General features: G+C 40.4%; 1 protein-coding gene across 1 annotated transcript; it reads left to right on the top strand.

The window, feature by feature from the left end:
* Positions 1–9,544: 9,544 nt before the first annotated feature.
* LOC309862824 (uncharacterized protein C3orf49) lies at positions 9,545–20,452 on the top strand (the record flags this gene model as incomplete). The annotated part of the gene is made up of 5 exons (XM_082727144.1): positions 9,545–9,669; positions 12,248–12,570; positions 15,811–15,935; positions 19,392–19,505; positions 19,957–20,452. 5 exons carry the CDS (start codon positions 9,545–9,547, stop codon positions 20,152–20,154), a joined length of 885 nt encoding a protein of 294 aa, XP_082583270.1. The 3' UTR covers positions 20,155–20,452.
* Positions 20,453–20,755: the final 303 nt, after the last annotated feature.

Here is a 20,755-nt window from a genome sequence, read left to right as displayed (position 1 = left end):
CCCTCTGCTCCAGCCATATGAGCCTTTATGTTCCTTAAACAGACAAGCAGGTCCTGCCTCAGGGCCTTTGCCCTTACTATACTCTGTCCAAACTGCGCTTTCCCTAGATATCTGCATGTTCCATTTGCTCGGTTTCTCAGGACTCTGATACAATGTCCCTGTAGGAGAGAGGTCTTCCCAGGACACCCTTACACAAAAATAGCAAGTCTGCCACTGCTGCATGCACTTCCAAGCTCAGGAAATGTCATATATTATTTTATTTTCTGCCTCCTCCCTCCTACCCCAAAAACAAACCTCATGAAATTGGGGACTTTCATCTGTTCCCTGCTGTGTCCCCAGTAACAAGAACAGTGTCGTGATGACAGTGGGCATGTGATAAATATTTGTGGAATGAAAAAGTGAATAAATGAGTGAATAAGATTATTCTTTTTTTGCTAATTGAAAGAGATTGGTTAGATCCTACTGACCTACTCATCAGGACTTTATTATTTTGTGACACTGTATGCATTTGAAAACTTGCAGCTAAATAGATGTCATTTCATTAGTTCAGATTTTCTATTCAGTTCTGCAGTTTGAGCTGTGTCACCAATGACTTCTGCATTCGATGATGCCTCATTATAATCACATTAAAGAATGAATTGATTTCTAAACTTTCTTTAATGCATATTGTATGCTGAGAAACTTAGGAATACTAAGCTTTTCACTAACAGTATTTTCTGAAACACAGATTAATACCTTGAACATAGAATAATCTCTAGAAAAGAAGAAAATAATTTTCAGAACATAAATCAACCCATCCACCTAGTTGTTATTTAAATGAGTAGAGTTGGCATTTTATTATGCATTTCCAGTCAGAATAGTTCCAAAATAAACTCTCCACTTTCTGCAATTAAATCAATAAATCAAAATAGAAAGGATTAAATTGATGGTAGTCCCATGTTGGGTCATAGGGAGTAATTGTGAAAATAATACTTCAAGCTATGTTAAAATGCTGGCATATGACTTCATCAAATGATAGAAATTGGGAGGCTACATCTTTTTACTCAAGGACAAGAAGATATTTGAAAAAAACTGGTTGAACTTTTTTAATGAGAGTGTAAAATAAAGGGTCAAGTGCAGGGTAGAAGACATCTGGGAATAGTGGGGACTCTGGTGAAAATGAAATTTGTTCTACCTAAATGGAGGAAGCCACCACTCAGCCCATATGGGATGTGGACTGAGTTGTCAGATGTTCTTGTATTCTGTGAGTATCCTAAAATGAATATTTTTATTTAAAATCTGATATTCAAAATATCTTGTAAGCCAAGTGCAATTGAGAGTCTCTAGTTCATGATCCTAGGTTTAAAACCAAAATCTTCCCCAAAAGACCAAAAAAAAAAAAAGAACAAATTAAACTGAAAAAAATATATATTTCTTACTTTTTTTTTGTTTTTTAAGGTAATCTCTACATCCAACATGAGGTTCAAACTTACAAGTCCAAGATCAGGAGTTGCATGCTTTACCAACTGACCCAACCAGGTGCCCCTCTAGTAACAACATTTTTTTTTTAAGATTTTATTTATTTATTTGGCAGACAGAGATCAGAAGTAGGCAGAGAGGCAGGCAGAGAGAGAGGAGGAAGCAGGCTCCCTGGCGAGCAGACAGCCCGATGTGGAGCTCGATCCCAAGACACCGGGATCATGACCTGAGCCAAAGGCAGAGGCTTCAACCCATTGAGCTACCCAGGCACCCCTAGTAATAACATTTTTAAAAGATTTTTTAAAAGAAGTTAAAATTAATTTTAATATTATATCTTTTTAACTCAATGCATTCAAAGTATTTTCATTTTAACATGTAATCAACATTTTAAAATGTTAATAAGATAGTTTATATTAAATCTATGAAATCTTCAAAATCTAGTGTTTTACACTTATGGCATATCTCAATTCAGACTAGCCATATTCAAGTGGGTAATATCCATAAGTGGTTGGTAGTTGCCATGTTGGACAGTACAGCTATAGAAATGTGCTATTGTTTTTGAAAATATTATTATTTATTTTTATTGAAAATATCAAATTGAATGATTCCTAACTAAGAAATTAGAGACTATCTCAGAGAGTTTTTTTCAGTTTCAAGATACCCATCGTTTATTCTTAGAATATTAAGCATATTTACATGATTTTTTTTGGACAATAATGACAGTTTAGCTTTTACTCAGTGCTCAAAGTGACTGCTTCTAAAACAAATGGTTAAGTTCATCAGTTGAGTTATTTTATTAAATCCATCCATGCAATAATCAGAAAAAAAACACTTAATGTCTTAGTATTACACATTCAATATTTGGGTAACTGATTTTTAAATTTTGGGGTTTGATTTTTAAATTATAAATGTAAGCCATACTCACTATTTTCTGAAAATCAGACAATATGAAATAAAGTAACAAATTTTTAATCTCCTCATTCCTATCTCTGCTACCCTACCACCACTTCCTCTCTCAATCTCCAAAAATAACGACTGTCAAATCTTTGGTACATATTCTTCCAGAATTTTCTATACCTCTTTGCATGTGAATATGGAGAAAGTTTTTTAAGGACTGGTTTGAGTTCACAGTTTTAGGACGTCCTGTATCCACTCCACAGTCTACCCTAGATGACATTTTTACTTACACATCAGAACACATAGATTTGCCCTTCTTCCTTAATGGCTCCAATGTCTGTATGAGGTCCATCAATTTTCTATTGATGAACATGTAGGTTGCCACTCGTTTTTGCTACTACAAATAAACCTACATTATTGTGTGGGCATTTCAATAAAGTAGGTTCCCAGAGGTAGGCTGCTGGTTCTGACATGGCGATTTCAAACGCTGGTGAATATTGCCAAATCACCCTCCAGAGACCTTATACTGATTTATACTCATATTAACTGCATCTGAGAAGACATTTTAATTAAAATGTAGTCTTTCCAATGTGGCACAGCCCAGAGCACTTGGCAGCTTCTAAGACCTATCCCGAGAAGCTAGGAAGGAAAGTAAAAGCAAACCAAATGATTATTTCAAAGTTATGTGATAAGAGATTCCAGACTGAGGCAGCAGCCAACACAAAAAGCAAATGAAAAAAGGGGACTGTATACTTGAGTCTGTTGCCTCTTAAGAGACACTTTGTTCCAGCCTTTCTTTTCTCTGTCTTCTAGGGAGTAGAACAGTCTGGATAAGCACTCTTCTCTGTGGAAACACTCTGTCTCTAGGCACCCTGTGTACACTTCCTCATGACATAATTCTTGCTAACCCATCAGGAAAGTGACACCTTCTTTCAAAAAGACAGAATCTCCAATAAGGAGATTTGCTTGAACAAGGACGAAATGTCCCCATTTCATCTTCCATGCAAAGGCCTCTCAAACCCTGGTAAATCTGAGGTGCCAGAATTCGTGGAAACTCTTCAAAAAGTGTTCAGATTGCTACACTCATTCATTTTCAAAAAGATTCAGTTTAAAAATGACCTCGGGTCACCAAGGTATATTGTCTTGCCCTGTTCTATGTGTTTATCCCTCAAATACTTGGAATAAGACCCAGAATCTCTGCTAATCAAGTTTGCAGAGGGCTTACAAGTTATTTACAAATTCAAAAACACTAATAATTGGCCAAAAGCCAACAGAATGCAAGTCAATACATTTATTTTTTTTAAATATTTCTTTACAGTGTTCCAGATTGCTTAATGCACCACACCCAGGGCTCCATGCAATATGTGCCCTCCATAATACCCACCACCAGGCTCACTCATCCCCCCACCCCTGTCCCCTCCAAAACTCTCAGTTTGTTTCTCAGAGTCCACAGTCTCTCATGGTTTGTCTCCCCCTCTGATTTCCTCCAACTCACTTCTCTCCATCTCCCAATGTCCTCTGTGTTACTCCTTATGCTCCACAAGTAAGTGAAACCATATAATACTTGGCTCTCTCTGCTTGACTTGTTTCACTCAGCATCATCTCCTTCAGTCCTATCTATGTTGATACAAAAGTTAAGTATTCATTCTTTCTGATGGAGGCATAATACTCCATTGTATATATGGACCATATCTTCTTTATTCATTCATCCGTTGAAGGGCATCCATGGCTGCTATGAACATTGAGGTACAGGTGGTCCCTCTTTTCACTACATCTGTATCTTTGGGGTAAATACCCAGGAGTGCAATTGCAGGGTCTTAGGGAAGCTCTATTTTTAATTTCTTAAGGAATCTCCGCACTGTTTTCCAAAGTGGCTGTACCAATTCACATTCCCACCAACAGTGTAAGAGGGTTCCCCTTTCTCCACATCCTCTCCAACACTTGTTGTTTAGTCTTGTTAATTTTGGCCATTCTTTTAGTCTTGTTAATTTTGGCCATTCTAACTGGTATAAGGTGGCATCTCAATGTGATTTTGATTTGAATCTCCCTGATTGCTAATGATAATGAACATTTTTTCATGTGCCTGTTAGCCATTTGTATGTCTTCTTTAGAGAAGTGTCTGTTCATGTCTTCTGCCCAGTTTTTGACATGATTATTTGTTCTGTGTGTGTTGAGTTTGAGGAGTTCTTCATAGATCTTGGATATCAGCCCTTTGTCTGTTCTGTCATTTACGTAAATCTTGTAAGGGTTCCTTGCTGTGCGGAACCCTTTGATCTTGATGAAGGCCCAAAAGTTCATTTTTGCTTTTGTTTCCTTTGCCTTTGGAGACATATTTTGAAAAAAGTTGCTGTGGCTGATGTTGAAGAGGTTACTGCCTATGTTCTCCTCTAGGATTTTGATAGATTCCTGCCTCAGCTTGAGGTCTTTTATCCATCTATACTGCCTAGAGCAGTCTATACTTTCAATGCCATCCCAAACAAAATTCCACCAGCATTTTTCAAAGAGCTGGAACAAACAATCCTAAAATTTGTATGGAATCAGAAGAGACCCCAAATTGCTAAAGAAATGTTGAAAAAGAAAAACAAAACTGGGGGCATCACGTTGCCTGATTTCAAGCTTTACTTACAAAGCTATGATCACCAAGACAGCATGGTACTGGCACAAAAACAGACACATAGATCAGTAGAACAGAGTAGAGAGCCCAGATATGGACCCTTAACTCTGTGGTCAAATAATCTTCAACAAAGCAGGAAAAAATACACATTGGAAAAAAGTCAGTTTTTTCAATAAATGGTGCTGGGAAAATTGGACAGCTATGTGTAGAAGAATGAAACTCGACCATTCTCTTACACCACACACAAAGATAAACTCGAAATAGATAAAAGTCAATACATTAAATTACAATTGGGGGTGGAAATCAGCTTTAGGGCCACTGATGGGAAGGATCTGGCTGACTGAACGGAGAGTTGACATTAAAAAATCTCCTGGGACAGCAAATAGGTCACCCACAGGCTCAATTAGACCTGCAGATCGCATTGCTAAATGCACGAGGACTCTTAGAAATTTGAAGTTTAGGAGTATTTTTACAGCCCAGAACCCCACAGTTTGCCACAGCTCCCACCCCTTCCTGCTGCGTCTCACAGCGTCTCACATTCCCCTGACTGGTGCCTACAAGCATTCATGTTGGCAGTCTCGGACTTAGTGGTTTCAGTCCATTGCTACCTCAAGAGGAGTGGACTGTTGTTATGGTTCCCTAAATAAGATTATGTTCAATAGAAGGATAATGTTGGGAACAATAAAGACGGTGTTTCGACTAGATTTTGCCCTGCTCCGTCTTTTCGGCTTTTTAGAGGATCATTTACAAATGTCCAGGGAATGACCATATGGATATGATTCCAAGCCATACCCCAGGCAGGACAGTTGAAAAGAAGGTGTATCAGGGACTCTTGCATTGGTGCCTTTCTCTCTAGCTTCCAGTAACCCCTAAGCCGTTAAACCACCGCAGTCTCACACTTGAACCATTGCCACAGCCTGATTGCCCAGGCTCTATGTTCTGCTCTCTCCTCACCCATCCCCAGACTCCACTCATTCCAGCATTGTATCCCCCAGCTCTTTCCTAAATCTATACCATTCTATCTCAGTTGGCTCCTATGCGCCACCATCTCCAGCCTGGACCACTTGCCTGCCCAATGGCTTCTTGACAACCATACTTTGTCCTCTCCAATGCATTTCCCAAGCTAACAGAACACTCTCTTTAAAACACAAGCATAGGGATGCCTGGGTGGCTCAGATGGTTAAGCGTCTTCCTTCGGCTCAGGTCATGATCCCAGGATCCCTGGATCCATCCAAGTAGTCAGGCTTCCAGCTCAGTGGGGAGCCTGCTTCTCTCCCTCTCCCTCTGCCACTCCTCCTTTCTTATGCTCTCTGTCTCTCTCTTTCTCTCAGATGAATACATAAAATCTTAAAAATAAATAAATAAATAAAACACAAACATAATGTTGCCTTCCCTTGTCACCTGTGCTCCTACCACATTGGTCTCCTTTCTGGCCTCAAACATGTCCCGTTTCCCACCCATCTGAGAAAACTCCAAAGGTGGAGTTTTCCACCTTTGGACTACTTTTTCTCCCAGAATTTACCCTAGTTTGCCTCCTTTTCAACGTGAAATGTCTCACCTCAATGTCACCTCTTTGAGACACCTTCTTGATCGCTGTGGCAGAAACTCCCACTTACGCTCTAGCTTTCTGTCGTCTCTTCCTAGATTTTTCACAGCATTCTTTTTCAGTGCTGGCTGTGCTTTATCTGTTTGTTAAGAGGTTTGGTGTCTCTCTCCTCTACCAGGATGTCATTCCTGGGCAGAGATCCTAGTTGCTTTGTTCAAGGCCGAATCCCCTTTGCACAGAATACATATATAATGACTAGCTACTTAAAAGCCCTAATTAAAGTCATAGAGACATAAAGGCAGAATGGTGGTTTCCTGAGGCTGGAGGCAGGGGGAGGAAAGGCGGGAAGGCAGGAATAGGGAGTTACTGTTGAATGGGTTCAGAGTTTCTGTGTTGCAAGATGAAGAAGTTCAGTGGCAATTTTGCACAGCAATGTGACTATACATAACACTGCTGAGCTGTCCCCCTAAAACCGGTTAAGACGGTGAATTTTATATTATGTATATTTTCCCACGACTCAGTTATGTCCAAATGCTTTTTTAAAAACCCATAACACCTCTCCATTGCTATACAGATCAAGACCAGAATTTTTACTTTGTTCTGTAGAATCCAGCAGGTTTGGCCCTGCCTAGCTTTGCTGCAACCACTATACCTTAGGTATTTTCAAAGACACCACACTTCCTCCTTCTCAGGGCTTTGGTGTCTGCTGATTCATCTACCTGGGACAGTCAGATCTTTACACGACTGTCTCCTTGTTCAGTTCTAAGGCTCAGTGACTCGTCAGCAGGCCCGCCTTCCCCGACTCCTCTTCTGATGTGAAAACTCACACACCTACATCCTTTTCTGTCGTCCTCATAGCCCTTACCACTAGCTGAAGTTAGTTGATTTGGTTTCTTATCTGTTGGCTACCCTCACCCATCATGGCCTTGTAAATTGTATCAGTTCAGAGACTCTGGGTATGTTGTTTCCCAGCATCCCAGGCATCTAGAATAACACTGGCACCCGTAGGCATTCAAGTAATTGTCAGAGAATGAATAAAGCGTTCTTGGGAGGCAGTGGTGACTCTCCCCGTTTTACAGATGAGAAAATGGAGGTCCAGGGAGGTTTTGTCCTCTGCCCAAGCACCCACATCCTATAAGGGGCAGAGCTAGAATTTAAAAACAGATTTGGCTCAAATTGCTTCTCTGGCTGTGTCCTAGCTTTTCTTCTCTGTTCTACTCACTAGCTCTGTCAGCTGCTCCAGGATGCCTTGGAGAAACTGTGCCATTTGTGACAGAAGCCAAACCAGCAAATGTTGCTGTCTGTTATACACACGCACACACCTGCACCCTCATGGACATGTACACACACCAGACATATGGACACAAATAAAAATCCACTCTCTTTTCCTAATATAGAATTAATTGCATTCATCCAGATATTTGACAAAATCCAACAGAATTAAGACAACTATTCCAGGGGCGCCTGGGTGGCTCAGTGGGTTAAGCCGCTGCCTTCGGCTCAGGTCATGATCTCAGGGTCCTGGGACCGAGTCCCGCATCGGGCTCTCTGCTCAGCAGGGAGCCTGCTTCCCTCTCTCTCTCTCTCTGGCTGCCTCTCTGTCTACTTGTGATTTCTCTCTGTCAAATTAATAAATAAAATCTTAAAAAAAAAAAAAGACAACTATTCCAGTGAAAATAAGTGGCTCATAGTTTTAAAAAAATGCTCATTCATTTGTTCTTTCAAGCACCTGTTATTTATTGCCCTCTGGGAATGCCAACAGCTGAGAAAAAACAGACCAGGTAGAACCACAAGCCCTTTTGGCTAACACACATTAGGTATGCTGTGTTTTATTGCTTCTCAAAAGACCACCTGCACCCACTCTCCAGTGACTTGGGTATTAGTGACCCGAGTTCACAGATGTGAAACCAAGCACAGATAGGGTAAGCGAATTGACAGTGGGGCTAGAACAAGAACTGTCTTAATCCCTCCAAGTAATACACTTCATTCTTGACTATTTTAAGCTCTTTCTTACACTATTCCAGGTGTGGTCTGTGGACCAGCTTCATCAGCATCACCTGGGAATTTATTAGAAATGCAAATTCTTGGATCCCACGCCAGACTTCCTATATTGAAATCAGCATTTTAATAAAACCCTCAGGTAGTTCGTGTGCACATGAAAGTTTGAGAAGTATGCTTCAGATTACTGATGAGGACAAACCCCAAAAGCGGGGTAATCCTTGCATCTCTCTCCCACACTTTTCTAGAATTTTCTTTTCTCAATATCCAGTTCCTTCCGGCTAAAAAACTCAAAAACGCCATTGAGCATGATGGGACTAAATCCTAGTGTCTGCTGCCACCTTGCGGTGAGAAGAATTTGCAGCCAGAATTTCCTCTTTGGGAAATGGGGTAAGTTAGAAGGATGGACCAGGCACTCAACTTTTTCAGCCTTGAGAGACCAGTACACAATTTTGTGACATAATAAAATAGCCTTGGGGTCTACTATGAGACACCCAAATAACAACTGGCTTTTTTTATTGTGTGTCCCAACCCCAGGCCGAGAGAGTATTCATCAGTTCTAGCTGAGAGATCTAACAGAAGCTGGGATCACTGGAATTTCTACCAAGCCTTTTTCCTCTTTGGGATTCAAACACGCACATCCGAATGTCATAGTCAGTTGGTGTATGATTATTTTATTACTAACCCAAGTGATAGAAACTCAGGTCAACTTTTCTGCATTTGCCTTGCCCAGGAATCTAGAGCACGTGTTCCACAAAGCGAACTGGAATTTCCCAGCACTCTGTAAAATGCATCATTCCCAACCTCTCTGAGGTTGGTAAACAGGGCCAGTCCCACAAATGATGTCTCTCACACCTAGAAGGGAATAAGAAAGAGATTCCAAAAATGTCCTACATATTTTCCCCCCCAAAACAGCCCAGAGGTTAAAAGGGCCTTCTGGTACCTGATGATTTTGTTTTGTCGTTTGGGAGCTCAAGAGCTGGAGAAATCCCAAACAGCTGCTACAGGTGTAGCTACAGGACTTCACAGCAATGGACCACCCTCAGCAGTATCTTCCCGAGTCTTTCAAGGGTGCCTGTGGAAGAGTCGGCCAGTACCGAAGACTCCAGCAACCCAGGAAGAAAAACGGCCCGTTCAAAAGGAGGGGAATTGAAAGGTAGGACAATGGGGTTCGTTTTCTTTCCTGTTGAGCGAGATTCTTGGGATTTTGCATTAAGCGATAGTCACTGTGATGATTAGAAAAGTTAGCATCTGTTTTTCAGCATTGCCTTTAGAAATGAACACTCTGAACGGATTGGTGGTGGGGGAGGCACCACATCGCTACGTTGGTCAGGAAACCTAGTGACACAATGGAAGCCTCATTTTATGAGTGTAATCGTAATGGGGGAAAGCTTTCCTTTCCACCTGAGTTTGCGTTTTAATGTGGCATATGATGCGAAAATAAGTGCAGTCTCAGAATTTTAGACATCACATGTCCCGTGCAAGTGCTAAGATTGTGAAAATTCCATAGTGTATCCCTTGAGATGAGTCCATGATCAATGCTTTCTGTTCTCTTGGCCAGCAATATGCACTGAGATATCTACTAACTGTAGGTCACGCTGTACGTGCTCTTTAATGTAATGTTAAAACTGTCTTAAACTTGGTATTTCCTGTCAATGGAAAAGCTATAAAGACAGGCAATGAAATACTCCAAACATTATCTATTTTATTTTATTTTTTTAAGATTTTATTTATTTATTTGACAGACAGAGATCACAAGTAGGCAGAGAGGCAGGCGGGGAGAGAGGAAGCAGGTCTCCCACCAGGCAGAGAGCCAGATGTGGGGCTCCATCCCAGGACCCTGGGATCATGACCTGAGCTGAAGGCAGAGGCTTTAACCCACTGAGCCACCCAGGCACTCCGACATTATATATTTTAATTTGGAAAATCAGTGAGATGATTTAATTTCCATTTTCTTTTGGTTTCTTTCTTACCAGACATGTTGAAATGAGGTGTTTTGATGAGGCCTGAATCCTCCAACACCAAACTTCTGAACTTCCACGGACAAAATGAAATATTGCTGAGAGTTCCACTTTCAATAAGAAAAAGAGTTTAAAGGGGGAAGCAATAGTACAAATTACATTCATTACCAATGGAGATACTTAAAAACTTAAGAAAGGAAGGGTTCTTTTCAAAACGGAAATTGTTACAGTTCTGTTCCAAGGCCTCCGAGCAAAATCACCTTCGTTAGCTATGTTATAAATAAATCGGGAATGAGGGTGGAGGGGATGCCCTAGGAAATACATTCTAAAGATTCAGACTACTTAGAGTTGAACTTTTTAACTGGGGGAGTAAGTGGATGGCCTTTGGGGTTCTTGAGCCTCCTAAAGTTGTATTACCATGGTTTTGGAGCTGTGTGTGTGTATTTATGGTAGTAGAAATGGATGGCTTTATTAAATGATTCTTGCAGGGCTCTAGGGAAGATTAATCCTAGACTATAAATGGTCTTTGGGCAAATTAGAAAATGGCACTCCATCCTCAAGACTCTTTACTGCCGTCATCTAGAGAGTTATAGTTAACTTAGACACTATGATGAGTAAATGAATAGCACCCCTGGTGTGTGTGTGTGTGTGTGTGTGTGTAATTGGCAGATGGTCTATGTTCAGTCTCAAAAGGGTGGGCTGGCTAGCCAACAGACTCTCCCCTTTCTTTCGACCGTCTGTTTGAACTCCCTTCTTGCCTTTTACTCTTTTTCTTCACTCTTCTGATCCATATATTAATAAAAGCTATTATTTTTTAGGTTCCAAGCCCATGAATTGTTTCTTTTTATGCCCACATTTCTAAAAACAGTATACCCATTTTCAAATGAGAAAACCTAAGCTTATAAGAGATTGAATAACATGCCAAATGACCCAGCTAGAAAGTCTGGTGCTGGTTTGAATAAGACCATTTAACTCCAGTGACTGAGGTCTTCTAATTTACCTCCCATGTGTAATTACAGAGAAGTTGAAGGATTTAGCTCTAGTTTAGAACAGTATTTTCTTGGAGGATGGTCTATGTGCAACTGGTAGTACTTGAGATATTTTAGGTAGCATATGAAGAACATTTTTTAATAGTTATGAGTTTATTTTAATCCATATTAGAAATATGTTACATTTACTGCAAACATAATATAACATAACATAATATAAAACCTGGGATTTCATCCAGAGAAATGAAGATGCATCTTCCTACCAAAACCTATACACAAATGTTTATGGGTGTGTTCCTATTAGGTCCAAACTAGAAACAATCCAAATGTCTTTCAATTTCAATGAGTGAATGATTAGACTGAAAGCCACCAAACCCAGCAAAAACGACATCTAGCCATCATTGAAAAGAAGTTACCAATTTGCCAATATGTGTTCTAACAGTCAGGGACCTGGGTTAAGATCTGCCTTCTATGCTTGGTCAGTTAACCTCTCTACATTTCAGTTAACTCATTAGTGCCATGAAGATGAGAGTATAGCCTACTTCTTACGGAACTATGAGGATAGAATGAGGTAGTGGCCAGAGTTCGCGTAATCATAGTTGGATCATAAAACACAGAGGAGTTTCTTTGGCTTTGTTTGTCTGTAATTTGGTTCTTGGTGTTCAGTTTTATTGTTTGGAATTGGATCACTTATTCACAACTCAAGTTTGGGTTTTGATAATTTAAATTGTTTGTTTTTGACTTTTCAATCTCCTTAACACGAATTCTTCTTTATTTTGTTCAGGTGGCATAGAGCCGTGTCCACCAACTTAGTAAAACAAAATGTGTTGGTCCCCAAAGAGGAATCATCTGCTGATAGTGACATGGAATTTCATGAAAGCCAGCAAAACCAAAGAAAAAATGTGATGAGAAAAGTGAAGACCGTTTTGGGAAGGGTGCTGTCCTACAAATGGAGAAGCAAGTGGGCAAGTGTTGGCAGAGGGGTCTCCACTAACCAAAAGGAATCCTTTCTTTCCAACACACAGAGCCTTCTTCCCAGAATTGTCAAGGAGCTTCCAGCCCCCAGGTTATTTGCAAAACCAAGAACAAGAAAGCTGTCACAGAATGGTAATCAAAGGCAATTTATCCTTAAGTGTCAAGGCCAAGAGGAATAGTGAAGTTAGGAGACTTTCCTTGCTACCCCAAAGTATGGCTTCTCCTGGGAGAAGAATCTCAGGCCCTGCCTGGGTCTACTGAGTCAGAATCTGCCCCAGGTGACTTGCCTGTACAGACATTTTTAAAAGTTCTGAATTACATTGTCTTCGAGGTCCCTCCCAGTCCACTTCATGGTCTAACTGTTCTATTTTTATTAAATAGAAGCCACTTTTTATTAAACATGCATATATACACATATACAGCTAAATGTATACACATTAAAAAATTAAACTAAAGTGGGATTTTTCTTTTATTTCTGGAAAAAGTCATAATGCAGCTTTTCAAATAGCTACTTTCCAACAGTGGAGGGTGTGGGAAGAATTCTATGAATAAAATTTATGATTTGTAAGTCATAACAGACATTTGCTTTTATTTTTTATTTTTTTTTAAGATTTTATTTATTTATTTGGCAGAGATCTCAAGTAGACAGAGGCAGGCAGAGACAGAGAGGGAAGCATGCTCCCTGCTGAGCAGAGAGCCCGATGCGGCGCTCGATTCCAGGACCCTGAGATCATGACCTTAGCCGAAGGCAGAGGCTTAACCCGCTGAGACACACAGGCACCCCAGACATTTGCTTTTGTTGTATCTACTTCCTGTGTACCTTGTGGAAGAATCAGCATTTGAACTGTTAACTTGAAGTCTTTTTTGCAAGGTAGTAATGCTATTGGGGGTGGGGGTGTCCTCTGAGTTGTGACTAACAATACCACTAAAACTCACATTCTTCCCTATAGCTTTTCTAAGTTAATGACTTGATTTTTTTTTTTTAGATCAGTTTCAGGTTTCCTAGAAAAATTGAACACAAGATACAAGATTAATTTCCCAGATACCCTCTCTCCTTACCCCACCCACATCCATTATTAACATCTTGCCCTAATATGGCAAACCCATCATGTTATGTCCTATATCCACCATTACAGTGTCATACAGGACAAATTCACTGCCCTAAATATCCTGTGTAGCTTCTTAATGTTTTTTATAGGACAGCGTCAGGAAACCAATATGGCCCTTCTAGTACCTGTAGGGAATCCACATGTGATCCCACATTTCACACAATGATGAGGCTGCATACCTAGTGAGTATTTTTTCCAGAAAACAAGCCCCCTCCCAAAACTAACGACTCCCAGCTGGCTGATGACTCTTTCAACTGCCCCCCCCCCTTTTTGGAAAAAGTAGTCACTAATGCTAGCATCCAAGCATCTAGCAATTAGCTGGTATAGATTCACCTGTCTATTTTCATTGACAATAACAAAAATGGTGTGTTTCTATACTGAAGGCTGTAGAGTTGAAGAGCCTAGCAGGAAACAGGATCAGTTCCTCCTCCTCCTCTGTGTGCATTGGCTTATTTTCTCCTCTTAGTTGGACTAACCAATCTCTACACCAAGATTTCTTCAGGAAACCTGTCTTTCAGGACATAGCTCTAACATTACGACACTCTCACCTATAGCCCAAAGTTAGTGGCTCTTCCCCATACACCCTTGCAATTTTTAACAAATATTTGCTGAATACTTATTATGTGTTTGCCACACAATTAGGCATAGAGTAGCAGATAGAACAGACATAGTCCCTGACCTCATGGAGGGACATTCCAACATTAGGCTGATCATTACCCCTGAGAGGCCTGCCCCAAAAAGGGACAACTCAATTGAGATTTGAAGGACAACTAGAGTCAGATGTGGGAAGAGTTTTCCAGGAGGAAGGGAGAGTATTAAGAGAACACAGGGTATAATAAGGAAATGAAAGTAATTCAGCCAGGGAAAGGCTGGGGAATAAGGTAGTTAGGGTGTTGCAAGTCACATTAACAATTTTTAACTTTCTCCTAAGAATTTTTAACTTTTTGCTAAGAAAGCATCAAATACTTTCAAGCTGGGGATTTATACAATCTGATTTGCATCTTTGAAATATAGCTCAGGCTGCAGAGTGGAGACTGGATGGGAGGAGGGCCATAGATGAGGCAGGGAGAACAGCAAAAAGCCTCCTACATTGATTCAGCCAAGGAAGGATAGTAGCTTAGTTAGTTGTGGCAGTGGGGGTGGGGAGGAAAGGGAGAAGCATTCATAGGTAGTAGTTGTAAGATCTGGGGAAGAGCTGGATAGCAGAGGGCAGGGGGAGGGAAGAGTCCTGGGGTGTTCACCTGCTCTGAGGGCAGACCCCCATTCACTGATTAGGAGCCACCACTTCTAGTGAAGTCCTTATCAATGGACCCCAAGCAAGACAAGATGGCTGGAGGTGTGAGCACAGCAGGAAGGCACAGAGGGAATAGCAAACACCTCTTCCCCAATGTTCCTGTCAATCTTTTTGACAATAGGAAATAAAAGCCTCATTTACTGACCTCTTTTTTTAATGAAAAGGAGAATAATCTCAAATTTAGTGCCATCCACGGGCAATGACATTTTGTTTTTACCATATTAATTTTAATGCCCATTTATGACACCGGTTTTTGATTTGTGCTGGTGTCTTAAAGTTACCTTCATAAAAGCATTTTTTGTGTTAAGAACTGAACTGATATAAAGAAAAATATTTAGGGGGCCGGGGTTCACACGGCTCCTGGAAAATGAGAAAAACAATGATTGTGGTAATGTGATGACAGAGCCTTCAGCCACATCACTAGAGCATGAGTCACTTTAAACACTCCTTCAATCAGTAACAAGTACTCAAGGGATCATCTTACACAAGAAAGGGTTACTTTTTCTAATTCCACAATAGTTAAAGGAAAAAGTGACAAAGGGCAAAACTGAAGTCTGAAGGAGACGTAAGCACCTTGCCGGAACAGGTTGGGGACTCCTGAGGTCACGACCACAAGAAAAGGCGAATGTTTCTAGGAAAAAGTATAAGATTAGAAAAAGCAAAGTCATTTTTTAATCTTTAACCTGAAGGGAAAAAGCCACTGAGGCAGCATGGGATGCAGTCTTTTTGGAATACTAATAAGAAAGTTTATCATTGTGGGGCGCCTGGGTGGTTCAGTTTGTTAAGTGTCTGCCTTTGGTTCCTTCCTTCTCCCTCTCCCTTTGCTCTGCACAACACCCCCGCCCAGGCCCCACTCTCTCTCGATCTCCCTCAAATAAATAAAATTTAAAAAAAAGAAGAAGAAAGAAAGAAAGAAAAAGTTTATCTCTGAGATCCTTACAGGTTTTTCTCCCCTCCTTTCTCTCCAAGCGACTATACAACTTGATGTTGTAGAAGCAGAGACAGAGGAGATAACCCGAGGAAATACACTGCTCCGGGCCAGGAGGACCACCAAGCGGTTATCGGTGACGTCCCTTCCTTCAGGACTGCAAAAGGTACAGTGCTAAAACAAACTCACTTCTAAAGGCTTGCATACAAGTTGATGTTTGGGGGTATGGTAAAGGCCAAGTTCATGAAGGTAAAAGCCTTCATACCTGCTGCTGCTTGTATCCTCCTATCCAAGACCTGAGGACACAGCAAGCAGGGTTTCCAGGTCTGATTCCTCTACTTCTGAGTTCAAATGGTTTAGCTTCTACTATCATTGGGGCAACAGTGGAGGATACTGACGTCTCAGCTATTCAGGTAACAAGTCAGTATATCAGCATCAGGTCAATGACACACACTGCATGGAGAGAAATTCACTAGACCAGCACTGCTAGGTAGAAACTTGTGAAGTATATGCTAGCCAATATCCATTAACCACATGTGACTTTTTTTTTTTCTTAAAGCTATATTTATTTGGGAGAGAGAGCACAAGTGGGAGGTGCAGTGGAAGAGGGAGAGAAAAATCTCAAGCAGACCCTGTGCCCCATGCTGGGCTTGACCTCATGACCCTGAGATCACGATCTGAGCTGAAACCCTGCATCAGATGCTTAACTGACTGTGGCACCCAGGCACCCTAAATGTAACTTTTGAAACCGAAATGTGGCCAGTGCAATTAAAAAGTTGAATTTTTAATTTTATTTCATTATAATCGAAATTAAAAGATAGTCACGGGTACAGACCATGTGACAGTAGAAAATCCAAGAGCGTCCAAACCAAGAGTATCCTTATTTGTGCAAATGTAAACTTCAGCCTAAACTGCCCATTTTTTTAATCGCCTGAATTATTATTTTTTGAATATGACAAACATTTACTTAGAGCTGACTTTGTTCCAATTTTAAGTACTTTGGAAATTTCAACCCAGATAATAATTACAATAGTTTTATAAGGTAGGTAACAATAAGGGTGCCTGGCTGACTCAGTCGTTAGAGTCTGGGACTCTTGATCTCGGATTTATGAATTCGAGCCCCATGTTGCAGGTAGAGATTATTTAAAAATAGGATCTTTTTTAAAAAAAGAAAAGAGGGGCGCCTGGGTGGCTCAGGGGGTTAAAGCCTCTGCCTTTGTTCAGGTCATGATCCCAGGTTCCTGGGATCGAGACCTGCTTCGGGCTCTCTGCTCAGCGGGGAGCCTCCTTCCCCCTTTCTCTGCCTGCCTCTTCCTACTTGTGATCTCTGTCTGTCAAATAAATAAATAAAATATTTAAAAAAAAAAAAGAAAAAAGAAAAGAGGGGCGTCTGGGTGGCTCAGTGGGTTAAGCCTCTGCCTTCGGCTCAGGTCATGATCCCAGGGTCCTGGGATCGAGCCCTGCATCCAGCTCTCTGCTTAGTGGGGAGCCTGCTTCTCTCTTTCTCTCTGCCTGCCTCTCGGCCTACTTGCGATCTCTGTCAAATAAATAAATTAAATCTTTTTTAAAAAATTAAAAAAAAATAAAAAAGAAAAGAAAAAGGTTGGTAGCAATATTATCCTTATTTTAGGGATGGTACCGAGAGGTTCAATAATTTGCTTAGATAAGTGGCAGAGACAGGTTTCAAATCCAGACAGATCTGGTTCTAGAGTCCTTATTCTTAATTTTTATGCTAAATACTAATTGTACTATCCAAAATGGTTGCCACTAAGTATATGTGACTATTTAATTAAAATTCAAGTTCACTTCCTCAGTTGCACTAACTGCATTTCATGTTGCTCGATAATAACATGTGGCTTGTGGTTGTTGTATTAGCCAATAAGGAAAATTTCTGTATTTGCAGAAAGTTCTATTGAACAGAGGGCCTCTGGAGTAGAGTATCATTGTCAAAAGGCACCAATATTAGTTTTGAATTTTGTTTTTTGTGTGACAGGTTCACATTTACTGTATTCCTACTACATACTGGGCAATTTCTAGATTTGGTAACTCTAAAGGTGATCCAATGGACATATTCCTGGCCTGTGAAATTTATGATTTAGTAAGGGGAATAGATATTAAACCACAGCTCTGCAGGGCATTGAGGTAAGGCTAACCTTTTGAATAAATGGCACTGGGACAAGTAGGTGTTCATATGGGAAAAAAGAAATTTGATCCCCATCTGACGCCATATATAGAAGTTAATTCCTATTGGGTTATATATAGATCTATGTGGAAAAGGTAAAACCTTAAAACTTGTGGAGGATGATAGAAATGACTTCAGTGTAGAGAAGTAATTCTTGGGACACAAATACCACTGACCAAAAAAGAAAAAAAAATGGATACATCTGGTTAACAGTGGGATTGCTGTTCAGCAAAAGACTTAAAAGGTTGTGAAGGGTTTTATTTAGCTCTCAGAGTGATCTAACAACATGTTTGCATTAATCGGTCACATTTAAAAATGAGACTATTTTTTAAAAATCTGGACTTTAAGCCTTCTTTTGAAAAATAGGATTTAGAAACACTAGGCCCACAATTCCTCATGATAAGAGCAGGAGACATGCAGAAGCTGGCCCCTTGGCAAGAGGCACATTGTCTCCAGTATACCACAAGCCACAACTGGTACTGTTTTATACAACCTTCCTGCACCATCTAGGCATTTGACTCCAGAACAGTGGTATTCAACAAACACAGAAATAACTTAGGAATTACCCCCATGTGGTAACTGATCAGTAGGAAAAAGTACTGGGTTTTATGGGCGAGGAAAAAAGAGGAATCCAACTATATATATAGATGGATTGGGGAGGGTCCTGCAAGTGACATGTGAGCCTGGGCGAGCTGGCAGGGCAGAGTGGTGGGTCAGCAGACTCATTTGTAAACTCAGACATGGGGTTAAGTCCCAGATGTGGTCCCACATCCTACTTTGTGTCGGTTTCGCAACAGTCTCAATGCAAGTCACTAAGCACAAGGGGAAGGAAGAGTGAACCCAGTAAGTCTAAAAGGGGCCTATTAGCCGGGAGCCGTGACCTAGGAATGATTTCCAATAGCAACACTATTAAGACAGGTACTTAGAAGCAGCAAGCCAGGGACGACAGGAGAAGTATCAGGCATGGGGCGAAAAGAACCCAGAGCCTTCTTTTTATGTTTGGAGACATGTCTGCCACGAAAATAAGGAAACCTGCAGAAAAGAGACCAAATTAACAACTAGATGCAGTGATAATGAGCTTTCTGGAACACTGGTCCTCCGCAGCCCTGTACTCTCACTGTGCTCAGCGGCTGCAGAGGCAATTTCTTCTTTTTCCCCTTGTGAGTGACCTGCTTTTTTCCTGGCACTATATATTCTTTCAGAACCAGACAATCTCATTTCTCTGCACCCTATAGATCTCTTCAAAGAGAGCTCTGGGCACAAAGGAGATACATGGGGCGTGGAGAATAATATGAATATGCTCTCCAGCCCAACATTGTTATGTGGCAAATGTTCAGTTTATACGAGAATGTGCAAAGGGTGAGAATTCTTATTTAAGCACTGTCACAGAAATAACGTCGGTACTTCTTAATCTGATGTGTTTTTGCATTCTTATGATAGGTTCCGTATTCATCAAAAAAGAGATCACACTTTCCAGCACTTAGAAAAAAGAAACATAGCATGGAAAACATCCTCCGAAAATCAGATTTGACAGTAGGAAAACTTCAGATGCAGGTAGTGGACAAAGGCTTTTACTTTGTGTTTCAGAAGCGTCACAGAGGGGCAAATTTAACTGAATACACAGCCCTGCTAGACAGCAGGGCTGTGGGATGAAATTAATGATTAGCACAAAGAAGTAATGTTAGTAGGGGGCATCCTGAGAGTGGCTAAAGGATTGCTAGGGGCACCTAGGACGATGCTGTGTGCCTAATAAATATTAAGTGAATTCAATTAAAATGAAGGCATGCACAAAGGCTTCTTTTGAGAAGAACTTAGATCGTCTTTACCACTGGGTGGTAAATGCATCTTTTCAAGCTCTGTTTGCTAGGACTTGAATTAGAATAATACTTTGGGATTTGCAAAATGTCCGCTGGTTCCTGAAGTTGTCTCTCAGGGAAAACCACTGTCCCGTTGGTTTTGACAAGGATTTCCCACATATGGCTACATTTCTTTGCCTCTGTCATAGGTGGATGACCTCATAGAGACAGTGACAGATAAATCCAGGAAGTTATTGGCCCAAAGACATGCTGAGCTTCAACAGTGTGAATTTCTAGGGGATGAAATTCTTCAGTCTTCGAAGCAGTTCCAGAGGATGTCCAAGAGAACCATGAGGAAGTATAAATTGAAAAATGTATGTTTCCCATGTACTTGCTGCTGCTTCTGATTCTGTTCCTGACTGTGTAAAGAGTTATCTCTATAGGAATTCTTATCTTAGGTAAAACCTAAGAAAACACACACTCCTGAATAAATCTCTCTAGTGAATTATCAGTTGGGGAGATAGAAATTTCTTAGAATATTCTGCCTAACAGTCTTTAAAAAAAAATCCTTTTTTGAACAACTGATTTTTAATTTTGAGTCCATGTTAGCAAATTTTTGCTTCATAATTCTTATTAATATTGGAAAACAGAAACATTTATCAGGGCATAGCAATTCTGCAAAGAAATTTCTCCCAGGATTTGCCAGATGAAATTAGAAGCATTTAATGGTATTATGACACTTGTAATATGACTACTACTAAGTTAAATTTAAACTTTCATACTTAAAGATAAGAATTCTTACTAAAATTACAAAAATGTAACATTGTTTAAGGTATGATTCATGCAAAGTGTCATGTTTCCGAACTAAAAAAGATGGATATGGATGGAAGCTAACAAGTATGGAACATTAAATTCGCTACTTAAGAAAATTACAACTGATTCAGCCTTAGCTTAATTTTTAAGATCATGAAATCGTTTATGCAAGACTGACCATTTTAATAGATTATT

Source organism: Mustela nivalis, assembly GCF_964662115.1.
Source record: "Mustela nivalis genome assembly, chromosome: 1".
Taxonomy (NCBI): Eukaryota; Metazoa; Chordata; class Mammalia; order Carnivora; family Mustelidae; genus Mustela; species Mustela nivalis.
The sequence above is the reverse complement of the archived record's forward strand: the minus strand, read 5'-3'. Positions and strand labels throughout refer to the sequence as shown.